The sequence below is a fragment of the Patiria miniata genome, unplaced genomic scaffold, assembly GCF_015706575.1.
Source record: "Patiria miniata isolate m_02_andy unplaced genomic scaffold, ASM1570657v1 HiC_scaffold_29, whole genome shotgun sequence".
NCBI classification, from domain to species: Eukaryota; Metazoa; Echinodermata; class Asteroidea; order Valvatida; family Asterinidae; genus Patiria; species Patiria miniata.
The window spans coordinates 15,336,532-15,359,148 of record NW_024037068.1 but is presented as its reverse complement, the minus strand read 5'-3'; the positions used below and the strand labels follow the sequence as shown (position 1 = coordinate 15,359,148).

Genomic DNA, 22,617 nt, shown 5'->3' with positions numbered 1-22,617 from the left:
TGTTAAGATTTGAAATTAAGTACGTGTAAACATGTTACTGTCAGCATTATCCTGGATGGGAGTCTCTCAACATGTTTATCTTCATTTGTTTATTTTACTTCTTTTTGTATTCTTTATTTATAGTTGTTTATTTCTATTGTTTATTTTTTATGTTTTTGCTATTATCTTGCATGTTTGATCTTATTTTTTAAGTTACATTAATTATCGCAGAGTAAAAATGTCGCATGAACAACTGTGTAGCGTGGAGTGTATTTTTGTTCAACTATGACTATCGCGAATATCATTACACGGGCAATATTTATCAATACGTGTCTCATGCAGCATTCAACTAGCTTTAGAATTGACATCTTTCTTTGAAGATTGTAACGCAATTCTGCTGCCTTGTTTGCATAAACCCTTCACTCTCAAGTGGTCATTGACGCTTTCCACGCAAATGTACTTGTGGAATATAACTAGGTTTAATCTGAAATTAACCACAGATCAAATAACAATTTGTAAGTTTGTTTTCATGACAATAAACAATACACATACATAACATAACCATGTGAGGAGTAAATTATTCAGTTAATTTAGTGTCGAACAAATATAATAACAAAATCAGGAATGTGACAGCATTACAAATCCCCATGTGTTATTCCCCCCAAACATGTCTGCCCCTCAGAGTCCCAATCCTAACAATGATTGCATGCAAAAAAGTCATGAAACCAAAGACTCACGACTTTGTTGAGCACAGGTCAACTACAGCAAACTAGCAGAAAAGACGTCAGGTCAAACTGCCTTGAATGTCGCTTTCTTAGTTATTAATTTAAACACAGAAGTTGGACAGATTATCTTTCCCAAAATCGTTGATGCAGAAAGCCCACATGAAACAATGCACACTAGCGTATGTCTTGACTCTACAGCATGAAACTATTGCATCATGCACAACATAAACCAGACTAAGACCTCGTGGGTGACGCAGAGATTATTGACCTCCACGGAAGACATTTCGGTGCAACATGGTAAAATGTATGTCTAAATAATCCTTACGGAAAGCATGTGTTACATTCCGGCCCCTTAAATGTAAGAGTAATCAACGAACATTTACAATCACAACAAGTAACCAAGCTTAACAGTAAACCTTATAAAACGATTAAACTTTAAACTGGAACCTATAACTAAGAACTTGGTCCAATTGGGTAAGGAGATGCTTCTAGTCTTTAACACCTTCTAACAGACACAGTTTGGTGATTGGCCTGACATGATTTCCAGTGGCTGTCCGTACTTCCACACTCCTAACCAGACCATCGGCTCCAGGGAAGGTCTTCAAAATCCTCGCTAGAGGCCACTGACTCCTGGGCAAATTGTCATCCTTGACCAACACCAGGTCACCAGCCTTAAAATTGGCTTGTGGCTCAAGCCAACGTTGTCTGCGTTGAAGCGTGGGAAGATACTCTGCAGTCCAACGCTTCCAGAACCTTTCAACCAGCAACTGTACGTGTTTCCATCGCTTCCCATACTGGTCAGTTGCTTTCAAGTCACGGAGTGGAACTGGATGCCCATGTCCAAGCTTCAACAGATGATTGGGAGTAAGGGTTCGAGATCTTTCGGATCGTCGGAGACGTGTTGCCTTATAACTAAGAACTTGGTCCAATTGGGTAAGGAGATGCTTCTAGTCTTTAACACCTTCTAACAGACACAGTTTGGTGATTGGCCTGACATGATTTCCAGTGGCTGTCCGTACTTCCACACTCCTAACCAGACCATCGGCTCCAGGGAAGGTCTTCAAAATCCTCGCTAGAGGCCACTGACTCCTGGGCAAATTGTCATCCTTGACCAACACCAGGTCACCAGCCTTAAAATTGGCTTGTGGCTCAAGCCAACGTTGTCTGCGTTGAAGCGTGGGAAGATACTCTGCAGTCCAACGCTTCCAGAACCTTTCAACCAGCAACTGTACGTGTTTCCATCGCTTCCCATACTGGTCAGTTGCTTTCAAGTCACGGAGTGGAACTGGATGCCCATGTCCAAGCTTCAACAGATGATTGGGAGTAAGGGGTTCGAGATCTTTCGGATCGTCGGAGACTGCTGTGATGGGTCGGTCATTTACGATAGACTCCACTTCGCAGAACAATGTGTCGAGTCTCTCGTCATCAAGCACTTCATCACGCAGAAGTGAACTGAGAACTTTCCGGCAGGTACGAATCTGGCGCTCCCAAACGCCTCCCATGTGGGAGGCCACTGGTGGGTTAAACTGCCATTCGATCTTTCTGCTGAGAAAGAAACCCTCCGTCTGTTTGCTTTCCTGTATACGCTCGATAGCTGCCCTTAGCTCCCTTTCTGCTCCAACAAAGTTAGTCCCGTTGTCGGAATAGATTTTCTCCGGGGTTCCTCGCCTTGCCGCAAACCTTAGGAAGGCATTGAGGAACGAATCAGTTTCTAGAGAGTGTAGCTTCTCCAGGTGGACTGCTCTGATTCGCATACAGGTGAAAATACAGCCATATCGCTTTTCCCTGCTCCTCCCTCGTTTGACATGAAACGGTCCGAAACAATCAACCCCAACGTGGGTGAACGGTGGTTTGCCTGGAGTCACTCTGTGGGCAGGTAGGTCGGCCATGCGTTGAACGCCAGGCAGTCCCCGAAGTTTTCTACAGAGCACGCACTCCTTCAAAATGCGGTTGATCAAAGGTCGCACCTTGGGAACCCAATATTGTCGTCTTATCACAGAGAGCACATGCTCTTTGCCCGAATGGCCAGATATCAATTCATGTGCATGACGAACTATCAAAGTGGCCAGATGACTATCACGAGGTAGTATCACTGGATGCTTGCAAGTGGGCCCGACTGGAGAGTGTCGCAGTCTACCACCAAGCCTCAATACCCCATGGTCATCTACGCATGGTTCGAGACTATACACGTGACTCTGTCTCTGCACGGAAGTCTTTCCCGCCAACAAATCACGGAACTCCTTCTTGTAGTGCCTTCTCTGAACGCTCCTGATTATGGCCAGCTCCGCATCTTGCAGTTCACCCACAGTCAACCTCTGGTTTCCCTTATCTCCATTATCCAGGTTCCTGGGCCTATGGAGTCGCAGCCACTTTATGAAGCGGAGCACCCATGCGACCGCCCTTTTGAGTCGATACAAAGACGAGTATCTGCTGATCAACCTGTGAATGGGGTCATCCTGATCAACGACATCTATGGCTCGGGACAGTGCTACCTTTCTCACTTCCTTGTCCTTTTCCTGCAGACTAGGAATTTGTGGAGTCACAGGCCAACTGTCCTCAGTCTGCCACAAGAAATCAGGACCCTTTCTCCATCTTATCTTGTCAAGCATACTCTGGGCATCGAGCCCCCTAGATGCATCGTCAGCAGGATTCTGCTGTGTATTGACATATCTCCACTGACTGGCGGTAGATCCATCATGAATTGTGGCAACTCTGTTTGCAACAAACGTTTGGAGACGCTTTGATTGGTTACTTATGTACTGGAGTACCACCGTACTGTCTGTCCAGAACGTTGACCCTTTCACCTGAACCCTTAGTTCTCTTCTGAGCATCTGGTCCATATTCACTGCAATAACAGCAGCAGACAGCTCTAGTCTAGGGATAGTCATGGTCTTCAACGGAGCGAGTCGTGATTTGCCAATCAGAAAGCTGCAGTGAACATCACCATCAGTGTTGACAAAGCGGGCAAAAGAAACAGAGCCATAGGCATCTTGTGAAGCGTCAGCCAAATGATGCAAACGACATTCCTCAACAATTCCAAAATCACCAGGAATCAGACACCTATCAACAGAAAACTGCTCCAGCTTGGGAAGATCATCCAGCCACCTGGTCCACTGATCTTGCGTACTGACTTCCAATGGCTCATCCCAGCCCTTCCCAACTATTCTACACTCATTTTGGAACAGGAGCTTGGCTAACAGAACAAATGGACACACGAACCCAAGAGGATCGTAAACGGAGCTCAGAATGCTTAACAGACCTCTCTTAGTGTGACATCCTCGCCTTGACTTTATCTTGACTCCAATCTGATCACTTTCGGTATCCCAACGTACTCCCAAGGCCCTTTCCACAGGAAGACGTTCATGATCAAGGTCCAAGTCGGTGACTGTCTTGGCTCTTTCAGCCGTCGGTACGGAATCCATGACATTTCTGCTACTGCAGATCCACTTAGTCAAGTGGAAGCCACCTTTAGCTAGAAGGTGCGTCAGCTGCTTCACCATGAATGCTGCATCATCCTCCGACTTGAAGGATTTAAGAAGATCATCAACGTAGAAGTTCTCTTTTACCGCCTGGACTGCATCACTGCTGAACATATCCTCGTTGTCATCTGCCGTTCGCCGAAGAGCAAATGCAGCGCAACTCGGACTCCATACCCCTCCGAAAAGGTGGACCGTCATACGAAACATTTCAGGAGGTCGAGTAGCATCCCCTTCAGGCCACCATAGGAATCGTAACACATCTCTGTGTTCCTTGGAGACTCCAACCTGATGAAACATCTGCTCGATGTCTCCCATCAATCCAACTTTGTGCTCTCGGAAACGGGTAAGGACTCCAACTAACTTGTTCATCATGTCCGGCCCCTGTAATACTCTGTCATTTAACGAAGTACCACAGCATCTGGCAGCGCAATCGAACACAACTCTAAGCTTTTCAGGCTTGTTGGGGTTCAGATGCAGTGATGAGGTAAGTACCAAGTTCGTCCCGTTGATGATGCCAGCTCGTGCTCAGGCACTTTCTCAGCAAACCCTCTGCTCAACAGATTTTGTATCTCTGCACAGTATCTTGAGTGCAAACCGGGGTCCTTGGTAAACCGCTTGGCAAGGGATTGCAAGCGCCTTTCTGCGACAATCCTGTTCTCAGGCAAATCTGGAGTGTCCGACTTGAATGGTATGTCTAACTGGTAGTGGCCATCGACAAGACTGAGTCATTCCATGTCTTGACTGCCTTCTTGTCATCAAGTGACATGGTTCTGTCATCTGATAGGTCCGCAGTATCGAGCTTCCAAAATCGCTCAACCTGAGCTTCAAGGCCGCCTTGAACAAAGTTTGACACTGCTGCTGCTGGACTCCCACTGGCTAACGGTCCATTCACCGTCCATCCAAGGCAGGTTCTGACTGCGTAGGGTTCGCCTTCCGCACCACGCCTCACCTCTAACGGAACCAGGGCCTGTGGGACATCTTGTCCAATGAGAATCGCTACACCATCTTTAGCCACGCATGGAACAGAAATGTCTCTCAAGTGTTCAAACTTCTTCACATCTTCAAAGGTAGCGCAGGAATCTCGCAGAGTGGGAAACTCTTTCAGAGCGTGAATCTCTGGTATGCAGAAAGACTTTCTGGTATGGGCCTTGCCGACAGTTCCAGACACGTCCAACGAAAGCACGACTGTTTGAACCTGTGCATTCTCGTTCAACGTGTCCAGAGACAAAGACTGTGGGGTGCCCTTTACACCCAGCATTTTCACTAACTCCATTGTGCAGAACGACCTGTTGCTCCCGGGATCAAGAAGAGCATTTGTCTTGAGCCACTCCCCACTACCCGCACCTCTCACCATCACGGCGACAACTGGTAGGGCTATCTTAGAGTGTTCTTGACTGGACCCACAAGCGAGACTTGTTGCTCCGACTTTCTGATCATCAGGCGATTCTTTAGGAGCACCTCCATCTTCAGAATTCGCCCTCTGGAATACACCATGTAGCAGCCTCGAGTGTTTTCCTCTACATCCTTGGAAACCGCAGGGAGCTGCTTTACACTGCCTTGAAAAATGCCTACTGGAGAGACAGTTGAAACACAGCTTGTTTTCACTCGCCACTTTGACTCGGTCAGTAGGAGACATCTTACCAAAGTTGTCGCATGCCGCGAGTGCATGTTCCCCAGAGCACAATGGACAAGCTGTCCTTTTCACCAATTCGTTCTTGCCACATTGACGCTTGGGCGAGTCAGTCCCAACCCGAGACCTGTGGTCGACCTCACTGGTGGCTTGGATATTGTAGTTGGATCCCTTCTTCTTGGGTGATTTCTCATCGCTGTGCCGGTTCTCCAAACCGTAAACGGGATCATTTGCCTCTCGAGCTACTTTGCTGATAAACTTGACAAGTTCTGCAACATCGGGGTAGTGGCCAGTCTTGTCCAGAATGCCCACAGCTTTCGAACGCCATTTACCCTGCACGAATTGTGGCAGTCTCTTTACGATGAGGCTAAGGCTCCTTTTAGTGTCAACTTCTCCAAGCTTTTTCATCGCTGTCAGAGTGAGTGTGCAACTCCGAAGATCGTCAGCTAACTTCTGGATACCTCTGCAATCCCCTGGCAGGATGCGCGGGCCCTCTGTAAGTTTACTGACCCAAGTTTCCGAAATCCTGTAATCGTTACCAAAGCGTTCACGCAGCAATGCCCGTGCCCTTGTGTAGCCCTCATCCGGCTGCATGACAGCACAGCATCTGATAACTGCCAGCGCCTCTCCGCAACAATACTGGAACAGGCGATTTAGCTTGGCGCTGGCCCCAACGCTGGTGTTGCCAACAGCTGCATCAAAGCTAGAGATGAAGATCCAGTATTCAAGAGGGTCCCCATTGAACTTGACCAGCTCACACTTCGGCAAGAGCAGCGTGTCAATCATCTCACGTTGCAAAGGAATCGCTGCCATGGGCGATGATGGCTGCACTGGGGCAGATGGCTGCGGGTTACCAGTTAACCACTGATCCACCTTCTCTGCAGCCGTCGACCCAACTAAGCTTGGCTTAGGCTCGTCTTCATGTGAAGATTGTTCAATGTCTCCCAGAGCCCTTTGCTCTGCCTCTGCCTTGGCAATTTCCAGCTGGAGTTCGCAGTCTCGCTTACGCTGAACAAGTCTAAACTCTTCCTCTTCAATGGCTTTCAACGCTATCCTGCTTGCGGCTTCTGCCTGAAGACCTGCTAAAGTAGCAGCTGCCTTGAGCCTAGCACTACTAATTGAACTGGAAGTACCAGCCTTGCTGGATCTACTGGCATTTGAAACTGACATTGTGAACTATCAAATTACAGCAGTGAAAAATGGAATAGCAGTACGTTATGATCAATACCAATATTATATAAATCAGAAAAGTTTTACCAACCAGTCAATCATTAAATCAACACAAGTATGTGAAGAAAATGTAAATTATGTGAAATACCAAACACTACAAGTAATTAGCAAGATAATTACACAACAATCAAGCAATAAATCAAACACACGTGCAGTTCAAAGTATACAGTTCGATGAACTTGGGATATCCTCGAACACGGTCAGATGCTCGTCCAAAGTTCAAAGGTCACTGATCACATTTCGATGAACTTGGGATATCCTCGAACACGGCATCAGGTGCTCGTCCAAAACTCAAAGGTCACAGGTCACGGTTCGATGAACTTGGGATATCCTCGAAACACAGAATCAGGTGCTCGTCCAAAGCTCAAAGGTCACAGGTCACGGTTCGATGAACTTGGGATATCCTTGAAACACAGAATCAGGTGCTTGTCCAAAGCTCAAAGGTCACAGGTCACAGTTCGATGAACTTGGAATATCCTCGAAACACAGAATCAGGTGCTCGTCCAAAGTTCAAAGGTTACAGTACATGTACAGGTATACGAACTTGGCCGCAATCAAATTGTCCAAGATGATTCACGATTCAAATCTTGTCCCCTTCTGGACCACGAGGAAATACCCGATGATTACGGCTCTCACCATGTAGGGCGCAAGTTGGGTCAGTCAACTGCATACACTCAACATCAGGTGCAATACACACAACCCCTGGACTGGACTGTGAACATCATGGGTGGTTGTCAGGTAAGTACTGGTGGCGGGCAGCCGTCTCAATTTGGTCGCCAACGTTGACTGGACGCCATAACTCCAATAACTTGGAGAGTGACTCAAAGTCATTAAACTGTAACGCAATTCTGCTGCCTTGTTTGCATAAACCCTTCACTCTCAAGTGGTCATTGACGCTTTCCACGCAAATGTACTTGTGGAATATAACTAGGTTTAATCTGAAATTAACCACAGATCAAATAACAATTTGTAAGTTTGTTTTTATGACAATAAACAATACACATACATAACATAACCATGTGAGGAGTAAATTATTCAGTTAATTTAGTGTCGAACAAATATAATAACAAAATCAGGAATGTGACAGCATTACAAATCCCCATGTGTTATTCCCCCCAAACATGTCTGCCCCTCAGAGTCCCAATCCTAACAATGATTGCATACAAATAGTCATGAAACCAAAGACTCACGACTTTGTTGAGCACAGGTCAACTACAGCAAACTAGCAGAAAAGACGTCAGGTCAAACTGCCTTGAATGTCGCTTTCTTAGTTATTAATTTAAACACAGAAGTTGGACAGATTATCTTTCCCAAAATCGTTGATGCAGAAAGCCCACATGAAACAATGCACACTAGCGTATGTCTTGACTCTACAGCATGAAACTATTGCATCATGCACAACATAAACCAGACTAAGACCTCGTGGGTGACGCAGAGATTATTGACCTCCACGGAAGACATTTCGGTGCAACATGGTAAAATCTATGTCTAAATAATCCTTACGGAAAGCATGTGTTACAAAGATGATACGAGACTCATAAGGTAAACAAACAGATAGCCTCACAGTAGTAGTCCACAACCAGTCGTCTAGTAAATCCACAAGTGTCACGATTTTTCTCTGCTAAAATGTTCTTCTTTCCCGCCTCACCCCTGACGCTATCTCGTTTATAACCCCTGGGACATTTACTAGTTTTCTTTGCTCTGATTGCCTACTCCAAAAGGTGACTGAAAATTTGTAATGAGTTGTTAAAAGTCAATGGTATGCTCAGTCTTGCGTTTGTGATGTTTGCAAATTTCTGGTGGGTATACATGGTATAAGTGATGACCAAACAATGGCCGTTGCAGAACACTGAGGTAAATCCCTGTGCTTTATCCCACTATTTACGTCACTCCAACAAGTACTCTACTGAATTGAATTATGTGATTATCGCACGCATCTGTAGCACACCTCTTGCTAGCGCCCTCACTAGTTCAGATTTCGAGCTGTTCACATGTTATATATCTTTTCACACTCTAACGTACTTGACTCACCCGTACCGTATTTGAAGCTTAAGGAATATATCACGTGAAATGTAGAGAGCGCTCTCTCGCGTTTACAAAATAGCGCCCATGCTGATATCCTGAAGGTTATTTACTTCCCAGGGGCAGAAGCCCCAACTGATCGCTCGGCGTACTGACTAGACAACAAGCGTATTTATATTCTTATTTCATTCATTTGTTTTTTCGGCAAACGACTGAGGGCGCCTTCTTCGGCTCACTCGTACCAAACGTCGTTCTCAGGGTCTATTTCTCATTGGACCCTGGAGAAATTACTCCTTACTGTGGGATTTGCAATTTAAACACATTCGCTGAGTGCGAAGGTGAGTCAGTTCATATTTTTATGATGTTTTTAAAAGTGTCACCGCTATGATTTTAGTCCTGAAGTAAAGAAAGTTGTGAGAAATTTTCATTTCAGATACCTTTGCTTTTAATTAGTTAAAAAGTAATCTTTAGGCTTAAGTTGGTGTAATCTTTAGGCCCGCAACTTGATTTGGATTATTTACTGTCTACGTGCAGTTGGTAAATAGCTCGAGCTGGTGAGCACAGCCAAACGACATTAACGGTAGAGGACGCTATCGATGACGAGACGAACCGAAATCCAGGCTTTGCGATTCGGGCAGGCCTCCCCGGAAATTTCCGAGCATATCCCACGCGCGCATTAGCATAAATAATAGAGCATTCGCATAGACGCAAAACCCTCGCTGTGCAGACTGGTGCCTTTAAATGTTTATTTGAAGAAAGGTTGTTGGACGTGATTTGTACCGGTGACTGTCAACGCCGCGCGGAGCCGGCCTCGCGCTGAGCTGAGCTGGGAACCGGCCGTGCAGCGGGGGGCGATGTGGATGAACGCCAATCATGATACGGCCGCGCCGGTGACGGGCGAGCATTTTCGCCGCAAACACGGCGACTACGGCAAGCTCACAAAATGGTTGACGGTGTTGAATTTGTAGTTGCAGGTGCAAAAGCATTGCCTCCAGTCAAAAAGTGGGTAATATACCCCCATTCTCCCCCCCCCCCCGGATTAACGTCCCTGCTAATAACAAACTCCAATATAAATCAATCAGTCTGAAAACTAAAGTTGAAGTGTAATTTGATAATTCTTTTTTTTTTCAATTAATATCTTTTTCTTTCTCTAAAACTTAATTACGATTTCTTATACTTAAAAATGGCTTGAGAAAAGGACATATTTTGAACAGTATTATTTCGATACATTTTTGTGTGACTGCTACTTTTCAGTTATATTCAAGCAATACTTTTCGTAAATTCGGGGAAAACAATTAATTTACTTCCAAGGCCAACGTCGACTAAAATAGCTGTCATTTTCTCTATTGGTATTTGCATACACAAAATCCAATTATTGCCTAGAAACTCGATAAAGACAAACATCTGTCAACCCAATTGAGAAACTGTATAATGTTTCACATAAATATAATACTTCACTAGAATTAGGTTTTCGTTGATTAGCACGGAAAAATAACTCGGCAACAACATGTTTAGTCCTACCGGTTTAATATGCCATTTTGAATTGAAAATCTTTCTTTTTGGAACTTGCGACGAGAAATGAAAGCAATGACATAAAGTATGTTGCAAATTAATAACAGTCTGGTCTGATGAATAATTTAATTGTTGTGATTAACCTTACCCCAATGTTTTAAGCAACATTTTACAAAGAATAAAAGTGAGGATAGAATGTTTAATTAGTCTGGCACTATCCCATTCAATAGTTACCAATTTAAAAAACACATACAGGGAACACGACAAAATGGCTTATTCGCGAATAAGGTCCATGATACCTTATATGGACTCTGCCTCTAACACGTGACCTTGTATGGTTTCTTATTGGTTACATTCCAGTAGCTTACACCTGTTAGTAAAATCTTACACGAGAGCGTTCGAGTAGTCATCACGTGATCATCGTGTCTGCCCGGTGTGAACCAGTGACCACTGCCTCAGCGCGCGAGCGGATCTCTGGTGGCGTCTTTAAAACATTTAAAACTTTCGATGCTTTTTCCTGACAACTGAGGGCGATGTTGCTGTGATGACATTTCAGGAAGAGATTGTCAGATTAGGGGTTTCTCAGTTCAAATTGTGAACCAAAAAAAACCTGCTCATTGAAAACATCTGTGAAAAAGGTTGGCTCATTGGCTTACTGCCGTGTACTGACACAGCAGTGAATCCGCAAAGAAAATTTACAACAGCAAGAGACAAAAGTTCTGGTGCTCAAATTTGTTTTTTTGTGCTTAAAAAGCGGTAACATTCAGGTTTCTTCCCAGAATGACATCACAGTTTTGCTAATGAATGTGGATAAATGCATTAGCAAAGAAACAAAAACACCAAATACCCTGGAAATGGCAACACGAAAATTGAAAAAAAGGTACAGTGGGACAAGAAGGAGAATTTTCAAGGATTGCATCAAAAAATGACATTGAATGGGCCCTTTAAGCACGGAATGAAAACCCGTGTCATTTGAAAGTGTGAGTCCTACGAAATGTGACCTATTTTACATTATGGACTCAGCCTCTCACACGTGACTTGTCACAGATGTTATTTTGCTCACACAGTGTTCACAACATAGACATGCGCAATACAAACAATGAGTCCTCATTTCATAGAGTTCAAATTTATTATCACACCGGCCAAAGGCCAAATGTCACGGAATGTTGCCATTGACTGTACGCTTGCTTTTAACCCTAAAACTTAGGGCCGGGTTATTTTGACCATCTCTCAGCCGCAGATCTCGGCCATCGAGTTGTGTATTTTGAAACTCGGTACATGCATAGAGCAACTCATCATAAACATACCCAAGAAATTTCATGACTATAGGTCAAAGGGTTTAGGAATTATGGTTAATTTATTCATATGTACGAATGGTAATTCTGCTCTGTGTGCACGACATGCCGCAGCAAAACCAACCAACAGGACGAAGCACAAGACTCGCATGAAAGCCATGATGTTTACAAGTCGTTTCCCTACACGCCGGATGTCACAACTTGAAGCCAAATTGCAGTGAGTCATTAAATAATTTATCACAGTGTGAAACACTTAATAGTTAAATTTAACTAGAAAACAGTCAATCAACCTTGCACGCAGCTGACGACATCTGGGGCCAGCTGTGCAAGTTTGTTTCCTCGTCAAATTTAACCAGAGTGTTTTCAGAGTTCATGATTGTTCTGTGCTTAAGCCTACTTAAGGTTTAGCCTTATCGCCGGAGCTTCGTTCCCCAACTCGATTTCGTTTTATAACCTCTGGGACAGTAGGTGGCGCTGTCCATTAAGCCGCCTACTGACCCACCTGCACATTTTGATATGTCCCTTCCACACAAATTTGGGAGGCTTATCATCGTCACTGGCAGCAGAGAAGCTGAATTGCGACGGACGCGGATACAACGTGGTCAAGCCACTGTGGTCAGCTTATTCCATCATCTTTCATTTTCTTTTCATTTTTTTTTAAAAGCCTATCGCTATTTTGAAAAACGGTGCCTAAGCTCCATTGCAAAATACCCTGTTTACATTTCAGATTTTTTTTGGCCGATGAAAACCTCCCTGCGAACATTCCTACATCCGCCCCTGAGTGGGGCAGACACGAGGATCACGTGATGGCTAATCGAGCACTCTCGTGCAAGATGTTACGTACAGGTGTAAGCTACTGGACTCTTGCAACCAATAAGAAAACGTTACAGGGTCACGTGTTAAAGGCAGAGTCCATATAAGGCCAAAACAAAAAAGTCTCTGGTTTCTGGTATGCGCGCGCGTCGCCGTAGCCATGCGCGTCGGCAAAATGAAAAAGTTTTTTTTTCAATGAAAGATGATGTCTCAAAACCGCCAAACTCACTGGTTTGACTGGAATCCTGCTGCTGCACAATTTTAACGGGTTTTTAGATGGGGTTATGATCGAGAATAAACTTTATGTGGCCTCTCTGGTCTCCCATAATATTTGCACTAAGTTTAGTCGGGCACCATTTGCAGTCATCAGCCGACATCTAAAGCAAAAAAAACAGGTAAAAAAAAAAATAAAGCCGCGTCGCCGCACCATTTTTGGGCAAGCTCCATACCAGAAACCGGAGACTTTTTTTGTGTGGCCTAAGATAAAAGAGACCATTTTGTCGTATTCCCTATCATATGTTGTATTATGTATTTTGTAAATTGTGAACTTTTGAATGGGATGGTGCCTAGCCTCACTTGCATTTCTTTGTAAAATCCTGCCTAAAACATTAGGGTATGTTTAATCTCAAATATTTAATCCTTCATCAGAGCAGACTGGTATTATTTTCCAACACACTTTATGTCATTGCTTTCATTTCTCGTCGCAAGTTCCAAAAATGAAGATTTTCAATTAATTCAAAGTGGCCGACTCGTGAATATGTCCCCATATCTATGTCGCTGTTGTGCGCTGTGTTATTTCCAACTTAGCGACGCATTATTGGCGATGTGCATAGTTGCTCATTGCTGCCATTTTTGTCTAGTTCTTAATGCTGTGAGCGTTGTTGCATAGGCGAGCAGCGGGTTATCTCCAGTAAGTACAGAAAGACCCAGTTAATAAAACAACCCTCTTATTAATGTACCTGACTATTGTTGAATAAATTATGATTATTGTTGATTTTTGTTTCCAGTGTTTATGTGTACATGTTTATTGTGCAATTAATTAACAGAGGTTAATAATTAACAATCATTCACAATCGGGCGGCAGATTTCCACCAAACGGACTTGCACCCAATAGCCTTGAAGGGGCTCTGAGTGATCTCTCGTCTAGGGAAGAGCTTTGGTTTGGGAAGACTGTCTTCAACCCACTAAGAGTCAGACTTATCCTGACAGACTTGGGTTGGCCCGGGGGGTTCCCGTCACAGTATGCAGCCCCTTCGACCATTGGTGAAGGAAATATACTTGAACAAGTTCAAGTATACATAGTCATTCTGATTCGATTGAATACAATTGTACGCGCTCTAGGACCAACTTTCCTAGGCCGTTGCCTGTTTTGATTTAGTAAGGAATGTGTCTAACGTTTCTTTCTGTTTTTGTTTGGTCCCTTGAGGGAGGATTGTTTTGCTTTGTTCAGATGAATATAAGTAGATGGAGAAAAAAAAGGAGAGAAAAAAAAGATGTGAAGTTATAATTTGCTATTTCTTTAATACTGTGGCGAAACAGGTGTACAAGTGTAATGCAGGCTTGTGTAGGAGTCTAAGTCAGAAATTGTTTATGCGCGTGATCTGGGGCATTTTGTGCGTGTTTAAAATGCCGAAGTGCGCATGGACCAATTAGAAGTGAATTGTGCTGCGTGATCAGGACATTAATAATTCATGGCGTGCATTTGACCAATCAGTATCGCGTATTGGAAAGGCTGTGCGCGAATTAGCATGCTATAGCGTGGCAACCTTGTCCCCAGTGCTTACTTTATTTCCAACCTAGTTTCCAATAGTAAACCCTGGATAGGAAACTTTCTTCCTGCATCCTGATTCGATACGGCAATTGGCTAGTAATGGATTTTTGTCGTGTACTTGGTGTGGTTATTCACAACGTGCAGTACGTGTTTTCGCGATTATTCGTCCACGTCTTCTCGAAAATACTCATTTCCTTCCCAATTTGTTCATATTAATATGAAATGTGATACTACATGTTGTCTCGGTAGGATCGTAACAATTTAATTAAATAAATCGTGTTTTTCGTAACTCACGCCATGCTCGCGCTGCTACGAATTGCCTCTGCTTTTACCCCAGACACCGCATTTAAAAACAAACGCAAATGTAACGCACAAGCAGGCACCAGACTATTCCTCATTTGCATACGTGTGCAAAAATCTTGCACATGCAAATGATCCAATACCAGGGTGAGAGAGCAGGTAGTGATGGGCGCGTACTGCTCGACACCCTGGGGTCGAGGTTGATAGCGTGGGGTCTTAGATCATCTAGCGGAGTTCGCAAGATGGCGTCAATGCAGAAGGAACGCGTTCTGGTGATGTTGCCAAGTTGCAAGAAGCCAAGCTTCGGGGTTCAGGGACGAGTCAAGTCACGGTGCCGTTGCTGGGGTCTTCCGTTGCTGTTGCGAATCCCCCGGTCGGGAGTAGGAGCCCTCTGGTGGTGACGTTCTGGTGCGGCCGGGTTCGGGAGTTGTAGCTCCGGGTAAGTTACGTGTAGTGCGTGTTATCTAATAATATTTGAGTGGAATGGTATCCCCAGGTTAATTATGTAAGATAATTGTGTGATCTTAGATTTATATGGAATTGTAGGGGGAATACGGGTATTTAGTGGGTTTGGATAAGTGTTGGAACAAAAAGGGAGGAGTTGTGCATCACAGGTTGAAGGCGAGTGGAACTTTGAGTTGTGTGGAATTGCTTGTGGTCTGTTGAACACCGTAACGGTGGGCCGGACCGCTGAGGCGATCGCACAATCACTGGACTGACTTGCCTGATCGGTTGACTCTGCCCTGAGTTCCTGTGAAGTATACTTTAAGCTTACTTCCACTAATTCTGTGTAAGGTTAATAAAGGCCCACTTTGGAAAAAAATTCATACTGGATCACCACCTTTTTTTCAAGCGCCAAAAGTTGCATCCTTTATGGTTATTCATTAATCAGTCACTTATTTTATCGAGATTCGAACCTCGGACTCTTGCTTGAAACACGAGACTCTTAACCGCTAGGCCACGCACGATCGCTGTTGCAATAATCAATCTTTGGACGTATTTGAAGTAGCCATTGGAATAAACTAAATATTCATGAGAAAATAAATATTCATCATTGGCTGGCTCATGCGACGTCATGGTTGTCGATGTCATGCGTATAACGTACCGCTGTCTTTTAGCCACTCAATCAGTTTTGACCGGCTGTTTCAACTTAGTTTTGCACGACGTGTGCATCCAAAATGTGCTCTAAAAACACATTTTGCCTAATTGTTTTTCGCATTTCCAGAGCTTCCTGGATTCCTCTTGGGTGAAATCACAAGGTGAGGTGAAAATTGATGTGTTTGGCGGCAGTTAAAGTGGTGAACCAGTATGGACATCCCCCACCTATTCCGTGTGAGGGTAATTACGGTCCACTCACTCTATATAAGGATAATTGAGGTTCTCTAAATCTGTGTAAGGGTAATTGAGGTCCACTAAATCTGTGCAGGGATAACTGAGATTCACTAAATCTGTGTAAGGGTAATTGAGGTTCTCTAAATCTGTGTAAGGGTAATTGAGGTCCTCCTGAAGTTTGCTTTCACTGAACTGAGCCGGGTTGAGGTTCACTAATTCTGTGTGAGGGTAATTGAGGTCACACTCTGTGTGAGGGTAATTGGACTAGCTATTCGTATAATTAGAGAATACAAGTTTATGATTATTAAAGTGGTGCAGTTGACCACGTGAGGATTATTGTAAGCTAAGATCATTTACAGGGGTGCAGTCGACCCTTGTTTAAATCATTAGGAATTATTACAACTGTGGATTATTAATTGAGTGATTGTGTTTATAAAGATTATAATTGAATATTTGATCAGAGAAGAATAAGACCAATTATTGATCGTCCTTGGAAACATTTGTCTGTGTGATAATTATTGAATCATTGTAAAGGTTATTGTAATTAATAAGTGCTCTGTTTACATTCAATTGATTACTCAATCACAAAACGGTGGTATATTTCCCCCAAACGAACAGCCCCTAGGCTTAGTCCGCCGTTTGTTAATTGTCCCCCCTTGCGAATGGGTAGCTCTAACCAGTTCGTTAGGCTAATAAATATTTTTGTGGGATTATAGGAGTTGGCTAGAGTCCTGGGATAAATAAGACCAGTCCCCCTGGGTTCCGCCAATCACCGGTTCCGCCACAAATGGTGTCAGGGGTCGGTTTCGCCACAATACACATTTAACAAAATGGGTGTCTGCAGGGGTGTCAATGGGGGTGGGGTGGCAAAAAATGATAAATTTGTAAAATGCTAGAAAAAGTACAAGGATTTTCGAGGAAAATGTGCCTTACCCCCAATAAAGTATCCTGTCGACGCCCAGGTCAGGCTGTATATCTCAAAGTTGTAATAATATTCACAGGGTCTACTATAAAAAAGAATGGACTCTGAGATCGAGGTTGGCTAACGAGTAATTCGACAGCAGCGAGTGCCCTCTGTCGTTTTATAACAAACAGAAAATGAATGAACCGATTTGAATATGCCTTTTTGTTTAGTCAGTATGCCAAGCGATCAATTGGGCTTCTGCTCCCGGGCAATACATCACCATTAAGAATATCAGCATAGTAGTCTGGCTCCCAGACCAAACGATTCTGACTATTTCCGCTTTTCCGATTCTTGACTACCGCTTAACCTTAGTTTAGTCTGTGATATGTAAAATTATCCGGATGTTTTATTTTACTGATGCAATTAGTTTTTCATTAGTCCATCAACATCTGAGCTTTTGAGTGTTCTTATTGTACTTTGACGGCAAAATTAACTGAAACAAATCCCCTCTACCAGTACGTACAAATGAACAAGAAGTTGAAAATTAAACGGAAACAAATAAATATATAAGAACGAAGTTGTAGAGAAAAAAATCAAGAGTAAATTATTATATAAAGTTTAAAAAGAGGTATCCAGTAAAGTCAAGCTTTCTATTTCTGTTGAGAAACGTGAGAAATCGGATTTGAATTGAAAATTTCTTTGTTGTAGATTTGAGACACGTTCCAGTTCGTTGTTTCCTTAATAATGTCATTGGCGTATAGTACAGGGTGAGTCAAAAAAGCGGACCCAACCCCCAAAAATTATACTTCATTTAAAAAAACAAAATGTAGCACCAAAACAATAATGACTGGAAAGCCAATCTCATAAGGTACTTTTAGATGAAAAGATGACTAAAATTGGTCCATCTGTTCAGAAAATATCACCATTTAAATACAATGACCCTTAAACCAATCTCGTCCAAAAAATGCGATTTCAAGAATCGTCGTCTCAATTGTCTTCAAACATCACCAGCGATAAAATCTCAGTTTAAACGTTAGAAATATTAAACAGAATCCGTTTGCAGGCCCGTCCTTTGAAAAAGAAGATTTTATAAATCATATTGTTTGCCTAACCGGGGTTGTTAATGAAGATATTGTGTACTAGAGTTGGTGACAGTTGGTGAAACAAGTATTCTGTGTCATTTTCTTTGTTGTTCCAAACAGCCAAAACACGCAATGAATTGCCTTTTTGGACGAGACAGGTTTGAGAGTCACTGTGTTTAAATGGCGATATTCTTTAAACGGATTGAGCATTTATTTTTTTTATCTCAAAGTAGCTTATGAAAGTGTCTCTCCATTCATTATTATTTTTGGTGCTACATATTTTTTTAAATATAAAATATATTTTATGGGGTTTGGGTTCCGCTTTTTTGACTTACCCTGTAGTGCAGCTTGAGAACATCGGTAGATTAGTTCATCCATATTCTTCTCACTATTCAACTGGACACCTGATAAAACGCTCAAAGCTAAACACTAAACGTTAAACTTGAAAGCATGCAGCAGGTTCGTAAACGTTGAAGCAACTAAGATGCGAATTGGGTTTATTGAAACGATTTCTTTTTCACTGTTTGGTGATCATAGCCGATGACGTCGACTTGGTATCGTTGTTAAGAGCTTCAGGGTTGATGTGGCAAATATGTTCTGACGCATCTCTGTGGCTGTCCATCGTAGGGTCAATTTAGTCTGTAGTTGCCATCTTGCAGATGTGTGGCCACACCATGTCGCATGGGGCTGCAACCCATGTGGCATATTTGAACCGCATGTGAGCACACGGCTTAACGGAGCCGTAATTGGGTTTGCCATAGCTCCATGCTGTGAAACCGACCGGTGATCCATCCGTCCAGATGTACTTCCCTTCCAATGCCTTGTGAGTGAAGCCGATCCACAGGCCGCCTGTTGTAGTTGTACGGACCGACTCCCACATCGTCATGAGCAGATTATTCTCCTCGGCGCTGGTTATGGACGCCACATGACCCTGGCCGACTTGAGCGAACTTCTGGCAGTACTTCTCAGCTTCAGCGAAGGTCTTACCAGTGCCGAAAAATCGGTAGCAGTTGCCATTGTAGAAAGTCCACAGTGGAGGACACTTGGGGCAGTCTGGTTGAAATGCCGCGGCCAAACCAACCAACAGAACGAAGCACAAGGCTTGCATGAAAGTCATGATGTTTACGAGTAGTCTTCCTACACCGCTCAGTGTCACACGCCAAAATGCAGTTGCAGAGTGAGGCTAAGAGAAGAGATGGCATCGCTTATAAAGCCTCGATTGGTCCCAGTTTGGAAAAATGCAAACCCGACATCTGTGACGCTTCATTGGCGTCAAGCGTCACGTGGAGTGTTTTGATTGGCAAATGACAGTCGGAGGTGTGGCCAGAGCCACATTTCCCACGAAAAAAGTTCGAACTGTATATATTGTATCACTGAAAACTGCCTATCACGTCATCCTCTCTTTGCACCATGATTGGTCAGTATTTTTTCAGCGATTAATGAGTTTTATTCACGAGACCATTTATTGTAACTGGTTGTCACGTGCATTTACATTGAGAAATATGAGAGGATTTATTTGTTTAAACCGAGTGGTAATATAGTTGGAGAAATTAGACTTACATGTGCTTCGCCAATAAATTCGTTCAAAACTTAACAAACAAAACTCCTCAAGAATCCAAGACAAACGCTTCGAAATTGCTCATAGAAAAATGAAAGGTCAATTCCAATTTTTATTTTGTCATCAATTCCACTCTGAAGATGACTATTCCTTGCTACTTTGCTGCAGTGCTACTTTTAAATTGTATTTGGAATTATGGCATCAGCCCTTAGAGTGGTAACAAGCATTTTGATGGACATTTTGAAAAAAAAGTGATAACACCCAAAAAGCTGCCACTGTTGCAATGCTATCACATATTTTCCAACTCCGAAGGCGTATACCTTGCCAAAAATCGCTGTGACGATTATTCCCCTCATTTGATACCGGTCGCCAAAATTCTGGACCAAGGCTGATGGCCGAAATTGCTGGGTTTTTTTTTAGCAATAAGAAGGTTTTCACGATGAAGTCGAACGTCGAATTCAAGTATTTCCCTTGTTACTGGAATTTAAAATAGTCCTTCGTAAATCAATCGAGCCAATGTTTCGTATCACCCCATCCCAAAAACAGGGGAAACCAAAGCCGTCTGAAGTTCCATTTGAAAACAAAGTTGGAAAATTCTTGACAATAGTTGTTGAATTTTGTTACCACATGCAATCAAAATACAGTAAGGCAAATGAATTCCAATGTTGGGCAAATAACGTTGCCCACCACTGTTTAACCCAACTTTCTTTTACAGTGGAGGCCTACTTTCAAATCGAAAACCCCGCCGAAAATGCAGACTGACGAAAATTATTTTGGATTTGACCGGCATTTTGCGTCTAGGCCCAGCATGCTGAGCGTTTCATGAATTTTGGCCTTTCCCCCCCTCCTTCTTTTCACTAAGAAGTAAATCTATAATTTTCATGGAATAAGCTCACTTTAATTGAAATATATCGATAATATGTATCGGTTTAGCTGTTAGCAAAGTGAAACCTACCAACAAAACAATGCAAACCTAGTACGCAGGTCCCAGAGTGCACACAATTCTGTTGAATTTATTCACAATGGCTAGGACTATTCACTGGAAGTATTTTCATGCATACAGTCTGTTGAATTGGCTCACAATGGCAAGGACTAGACACAGGAAGTCTTGTCATGCATGTCTGTTCACTTGATTCAGAATGGCTAGGACTATCCACTGGAGGTCTTTGCATACATGTAGTCTGTTCAATTGATTCACAATGGCTAGGACTATTCACTGGAAGTCTTTTCATACATGTAGTCTGTTCACTTGATTCACAATGGCTAGGACTATCCACTGGAAGTCTTTTCATACATGTAGTCTGTTCAATTGATTCACAATGGCTAGGACTATTCACTGGAAGTCTTTGCATACATGTAGTCTGTTCAGTTGATTCACAATGGCTAGGACTATTCACTGGAAGTCTTTGCATACATGTAGTCTGTTCAATTGATTCACAATGGCTAGGACTATTAACTGGAAGTCTTTTCATTTCAGTCTGTTTAATTGACCTACAATGGCTAGGACTATCCATTGAAAGTCTTTGCATATTTGTGGTCTACATAATGGACCGGAATTAACCCAACATTAAGCTCTCTTCACCAGTCTACTACCTGTCTGTCAGTCAGTTAGTCAGCTAGTCAGTTAATCAGGCAGGAGGTCAATAAGTCAGTCAGAAACATTTTTTTGTTGCTGGCCCTATGGGACCAGCCAAACAAAACCCCACCACTTTATATGGAAACATGTGAACTCCATTTTGACGCCATTTTGTTATTCAATGTTTGGAGGAAGGGCGTCAGAGATTGTCTCGTCTCTGACCGTTCACGTCTTGCCACTATACTTACTGTCATCACGCCAGCAACTGGAGACTAGGCTTCAGGTATACTGCTGTGCATGCATGACTTTGGGCTTTCATGGAAGCAAAGAAATATCCTAGTTCGCGGTCTTAATTTTATTCACAGACATTTTTACCACACCTTCAAGTCATTCACAGATGGAGACTAGTTCCGGTTGTTTGTTTTGCTACCAAAATAACCCCACCCTTTGTTTTCAAAATTACAAACAATATTCAATACTATGCCTCGGGAATCAATTCCCCCAAAGACAAGAACAAAACAAAAAACCCAAAACGTGAGGAAAAAAATCCGCCTTCCTTGTTTACTCTACATGGTGAGTCAAAAAATGATTCAATTTTTTTTTTAAAAGCAATCAAATAAGATACACCAATGAAGTATGTCTTTAAATAGCATGGCTTTCCACTCATCTGACAAAAAAACCAAAATTGGTGAAATTGATCAATGCTATCATAAGTTTTGCATGTTTTACTAAAAGAGCCTGAGCTGAGAGAGAATTACTACACACAGGCATTCAAATACAAATGGGATTTTAATCATTTGGGTCAAGACTGAAGCGTTATTTTTACCAACACATTTTGAATAGAGATATAAAGAACAAGTCATTTTTTTTTTCTGAAACACTGATGGCGATTTTTGTCTGGTTTCCTTTGCAATATTAATTAGTTGCTAATAATGTGGGAAAGCTTCCCTGTTTTGTTGTATTGACTGAGAAGTAAAGTCCAAAACGTCATAGCGTACACCATATGCGGATGTCGTTTTGGGAAAAAAAATCGCCACCTGTACATCGCCTAGTCGTGTCATTCTCTCTGTATAACCGGTGCACTGTCCCCCACGGAGAGTGTTGGCTTACCAAAATGCCCTGATTATTGGCAAAATGAAAACTGAAAATGGGGTTAATTGGGAAACAAAAGTGTTTTCTTTTTCAAGGACTGCATTAAAACAGTTGATTTACAACGGAGGTAAAGTAAATTCTAAACGCTATCGATAATGAAAGTTGTAATTGATATGATATTATTGCTGCATCATTTCACTCGGTAACGACAGGGGGAAAACAACAGTCATTATTTATTGGTGTAGTAACTTTAAATTGATACTAACTGGTATTATATTTGTTTAAACGTTTGCTCAAACTTGTTCGAATAAAAACAT

The 22,617-nt window shown here is 42.8% G+C and overlaps 3 protein-coding genes across 3 annotated transcripts; all 3 read right to left on the bottom strand.

The window, feature by feature from the left end:
* Positions 1–1,651: 1,651 nt before the first annotated feature.
* Positions 1,652–4,552, bottom strand: LOC119735206. Its single transcript, XM_038208911.1, has one exon. It carries the CDS (start codon positions 4,550–4,552, stop codon positions 1,652–1,654), a length of 2,901 nt encoding a protein of 966 aa, XP_038064839.1.
* A 325-nt stretch (positions 4,553–4,877) lies between these two features.
* LOC119735205 lies at positions 4,878–6,983 on the bottom strand. The gene has a single exon (XM_038208910.1). The coding sequence runs from the start codon at positions 6,981–6,983 to the stop codon at positions 4,878–4,880; it is 2,106 nt and encodes a 701-aa protein (XP_038064838.1).
* Positions 6,984–17,126: 10,143 nt separating this feature from the next.
* LOC119736245 (alpha-N-acetylgalactosamine-specific lectin-like) lies at positions 17,127–19,310 on the bottom strand. Its single transcript, XM_038210284.1, has one exon. The coding sequence runs from the start codon at positions 19,189–19,191 to the stop codon at positions 18,709–18,711; it is 483 nt and encodes a 160-aa protein (XP_038066212.1). The 5' UTR covers positions 19,192–19,310; the 3' UTR covers positions 17,127–18,708.
* Positions 19,311–22,617: the final 3,307 nt, after the last annotated feature.